Genomic DNA, 4,502 nt, shown 5'->3' with positions numbered 1-4,502 from the left:
AGAAAAGCCTTCAACATCAGTTTTTAAATCTGGGGAACACCAAATGGAACTGGTGTAGCCTTGAGTCAACTCTAGTATTGTCTCGTGGCAATTTCAAACCATAGCAAGCAGAGACAACATATTGTTCCGATCTCGAGGTACTAATAGGTTAGAAAAGTCTCCAGCATAAGTTTATAAATCTGTGAATTACCATATTAAATCGGTGTGGCCTTGAGTCAACTTAGTGGAACCATTGGAAGCAGATCTACAGTCAGTAAGTCAACTTCTCACACATTCCATCAGACATCTGCTGCATCGTGGGCCATGTTGACGTTACCAGCAGAGCAGCGAGGAAGATCAAGGAAGAGCGATTTCCACACGCCAAACTCGCCATGTTCGGTCACGTGGCGCCAGAGGAGACAGAGCACTACAAGAGTGACGAAAAGGCCCTGGGTGTGGGGAGGAAGGAAGCCAGCATCCAGGACGACCTTGGCAAGGCTGATGTCGTCTTCTCCGTAGGAGCGCGCATTCATCGCCACTTCAACCAGTTTCTCCGTCGGCATAACGTAGATCACCACATCTTCCTACCTGAGCCTTCCGAGGTTTTCAGTCGCGCAGCAGTGAGCTTTTGTGAAGAAGATGGCGTCCGAAAGCCAGAGAGAGTGATTCTGTCCATCGGCAGGGTGCGGAATGTGGAGAGGCTGAAAGGGCACGACCTGGCGGCTGGAGGCGTAGACAAGGCGGCGCTGCGGCTTGACCATCTGTACACACTGAGGCTGAGAGTCCGCGGCATCGATGAGAACGACTTCAAGGAGAGCAAGAGAATCCTGGATGAGAAGCTGAGATCCGGACGGGTCAAACCCACCCTTCTCCCGTACGGCACTCAGGAGGAGATCCGCCGAGACATGGAGAACTGTCACCTGGTCCTGATGCCGTCCCGGGCCGAACCGTTCGGACTGGTCGGTCTGGAGGCCATCGCGGCAGGAGTTCCCGTCCTCATCTCAGAGCACTCGGGCCTTGCAGAGCTGTTAGAGGAGCTATCAGACAGGCTGGGGCAACCCAAGTTCCGCCACTGTATCATCAGGATGAAGGGAGACACCGCGACCGACGCTGATGTAGAGAAGTGGGCAGAAAGAATCGAGGATGTCATCAAGAACGCCAGGTCAGAGTTCGCGGAAGCACGCGCCTTCAGGGAGAAACTGCTGGCCTCCAAGTACTGGGAAGAGTCTCACCAGAAGTTCCTACAGGCCTGCGGCATCACTGGTAAGGAACCATCATCATATCGGACTCATTGTACTCGTCAAGGTCAAGATGCGCTTCCTTTTAGCATTTTTTAGGTTTCTAATCATACATATATATTGACCTTTGCATAGTTCATCTAGCTCAGTTACAGTTACAGGATGTTACAGTACTATATATAAACACGAGCATAGTTGATACTAGTAATCGTAATCACGGATAGTCTCACTTTCCCTCATATTATTTCATATTGAGAAGTACTTACAAATCTTATGTTTTTTCACAGCTCACACCTCCAGAGCAACCATGCCCGTCAGTGCTGAACCAATAGAGAAACCGGAGCAGAGGCCCCAGGCTGAGACATTAGAGGAAGACGAGTCCAGAAGTCCATTGGAGCAGTTCAGTCTGACACAAACCGTGACCCCAACAGCCCCCATGCCGGCCGGCAAACAAATGGAAACACCCATGAAGCCACAGGCAGACAACACGAAGCATTCAGCTGTAAACGCAGAGGAGAAAGCTACTGACATGACGGATGTCGACGAGTCCAGCAAACGGGTAGAAAAGCGCCCCCTGTTGGCTCAGTCAGGAAGAGCGCCTGCGGCCAAGAGCCCGGCCCGGCTGCTGCAACAGGAAGAAATAGAACTGGAGGAGCTGGCTGCAGTTACAGAGGAAACCCGCCTGTCGCCAGCCGGGGAGGAGCAGGGGGAAACAGGAGAAACCCAGACTGTCGGGGACAGGGCCTGCTGCCCAGCTGCCCGCATTGTACATGCTCTGTGTTGTAGGTAGTGAGATGATACAAAACCCACCATCATCATTCCCTGCTCTAAGTGTGTCCAGGAACGGCCTTCTGATGGCCTTTGCCTTAGTGGATGATTCCAACATTTCCAGGCTGAAAATTTAAATTTTCTAAAACTATTTTTTGTTCTGAGCGTACAATTAATGAACAAATGTGTAGAGGATAGAGCCACACTGATGAAATGTTAGATACTCAGATTTAATTACAGGTAAAAAAGTAGAGGAGATCCTTAAGATTAGATCAGTAAATGATATTTGGAGATTTTATTTAACCAGTTCTATGTAAGGCCACAGCAATTTAATCAATTGGTTCTCGTATTTGTCCATTTTTTACATGGAAAAATATACTTCAGGTTCTGAATCAACTTCACAATGGCCCCAACAGTTGAAGAAAGTCCTCATCTTTCTTATTGTAAGAGTTTTTCCAACTACCAATGCAGCGGTTTCATTAATTTGATTTTAAATTACATCCAACCTGGTACATGTATGTTGACTCTTCATGCATGGCTCCTAACATAGCATTTGGATCTATCATAGTTTCATACTGTATTTTTTCAGAAAAATAATCCTAGAACCAACAAACTAAATTGGTGTGACCTACCTAAGCATTTCTACTATAGTCAATGATTGTTGTTTTGATACAGAGCATTTTGAAGCTCAGATTTTTGCATGGATTTTTCTATCTTCTGGTGTAAATAAAGAACTGCAAAAGTCACAGAACACAGTTGTACAGTTTCTCTTCCGTCGGAAGGTGTTTTTTAATGTTTTTTTTTCTCCTGCAAATAAAGCATTGCAAAATCACAGAACACAGTTGTACAGCTTCTCTTCCGTCGGAAAGTGTTTTTAATGTGTCTCATCAGACAAAGCTTCCTAATGGCCGCATATTCACACTGGTCACACTTGTAAGGCTTGTCATCTGTATGCGTTTTAGCATGTCTGGTGAGACTGGCCTTAATAGCTGTCCTAAACCCGCACTCACCACAACTATAGGGCTTCTCGTCAGTGTGTTTAATCATATGTTTGGTCACGTTTCCCTTCCTGTATGCTCGGTAGTCACAGTGAGTACATTTGTAAGGCTTTTCCCCGGTGTGAATTTTCATGTGGTCTAAGAGGTGGGATTTCTTAGCTGTTTTGTGTCCACACTCCCCACACATGTAGGGTTTAAGGCCGGTGTGTTTGGTGACGTGTGCTTCCAAGCTTTGCTTCCAGGCCGTGGTAAAGTCACAGTGGTCACATTTGTATGGCTTTTCTCGTTTGTGTGTTTTCAGGTGCTGGGTGAGGTTGGACCGTTCGGCTGTGCTGTAGCTGCACTGGCTGCAAATGTAGGGTTTCTCGCCGGTGTGTTTGAGTTTGTGCGCACGCAAACGCGGCCTCCAAGGTGTCGAAAAGTCACACTGGTCACACCGGTAGAGCTTCCTTCCCTCTGGGTTGTGTGTGTGCATGTGCCGATCCAAACTTCTTTTTCCGGTTGCAGAGAAGTCGCACAGACTGCAAGAGTACAGCAAGTGTCTTTTCATATGTTTTGTGAGGGTGGACGTGCTAAGTCGGGTAGTGTTTAATCTAGTAAACTTAATTCAGTGGTACGATGTATATGCGTACATGTGTTTCTGCTATGTTGATTGTGATGAATATACTTAAAAAACAGTACCGAACTTAACTATAGTAGTAAATAAAAGTTAAGTCCTGTAATTTCGTTTACTATCATAATTATTGTAAAGTTTGGTTTGAAGTAAGCATTACCCGACTTTGCTAGCATTTACCATTATTGGTAAATCCAACTCTTCATGCAGTGTTCATGGTGCAATAGTCATTTCAAACTGTGGAAATATTCCCTTCACCATTTACTCCGCGTAGCCAATCCCGACAGAAAGCACTGAGAGAAGCATCTGGCTCCTAGGAGAGGATCCAAACCGTTACAGAGTTCTATGTTACTAGGTATAGATATATCTATATAAATATATAATATAGCGACCGAGCTGCTTTGGTATAGAATCCCTTCGGTTCAGTTTGTGAGGTTTTTCTAACTGTTTGCGTTCCAGGCTGAACATATCTGACGTGTATCGCCGCTTGTAGAGGTAGACTATATTCTGTAAAGTCATCACGTTTGGAAAAAATGTGATCACCCCTTCCCCCCTCATGGAAGCAGGGATGGAATCGCCCTGGCACATGTACCAAAACTTTGGAAATAAAATTCCATCAACAACTCCATATTAACCGTGTTTGAGTTGTATGTGTGTGTAGAATGATTGTGTGTATGCGCGTTTACGACGAAAAGTCAGAAAAAAGGATTGAAGAAAAATGCATGTACCACAAAAATATTGCCGACATTAAATGATATTTCAAGACATTTTCCATTCCAGCGAACCCAAGAGCGTTAGGTCTTCCACTGCCGTCACATTTCAAACACACACACACAAACACACACACACACACAGACACACACACAGACACACACACACACACACAAACACACACACACACACACA

General features: G+C 45.6%; 1 protein-coding gene across 1 annotated transcript in view; it reads left to right on the top strand.

Annotated features, from left to right (window-relative positions):
• Positions 1–2,007, top strand: part of LOC109481301 — a 4,654-nt gene extending 2,647 nt beyond the window's left edge. Inside the window, exons 2-3 of the mRNA XM_019783834.1 lie at positions 259–1,242; positions 1,505–2,007. Of these exons, the coding sequence (XP_019639393.1) occupies positions 259–1,242; positions 1,505–2,007 (1,487 nt within the window). The remainder of the gene's footprint in view (positions 1–258; positions 1,243–1,504) is intronic.
• The last annotated feature ends 2,495 nt before the right edge of the window (positions 2,008–4,502 follow it).

Source organism: Branchiostoma belcheri, unplaced genomic scaffold, assembly GCF_001625305.1.
Source record: "Branchiostoma belcheri isolate BF01 breed outbred unplaced genomic scaffold, Haploidv18h27 scaffold55, whole genome shotgun sequence".
Taxonomy (NCBI): Eukaryota; Metazoa; Chordata; class Leptocardii; order Amphioxiformes; family Branchiostomatidae; genus Branchiostoma; species Branchiostoma belcheri.
This window is presented reverse-complemented; position numbering and strand designations above follow the sequence as displayed.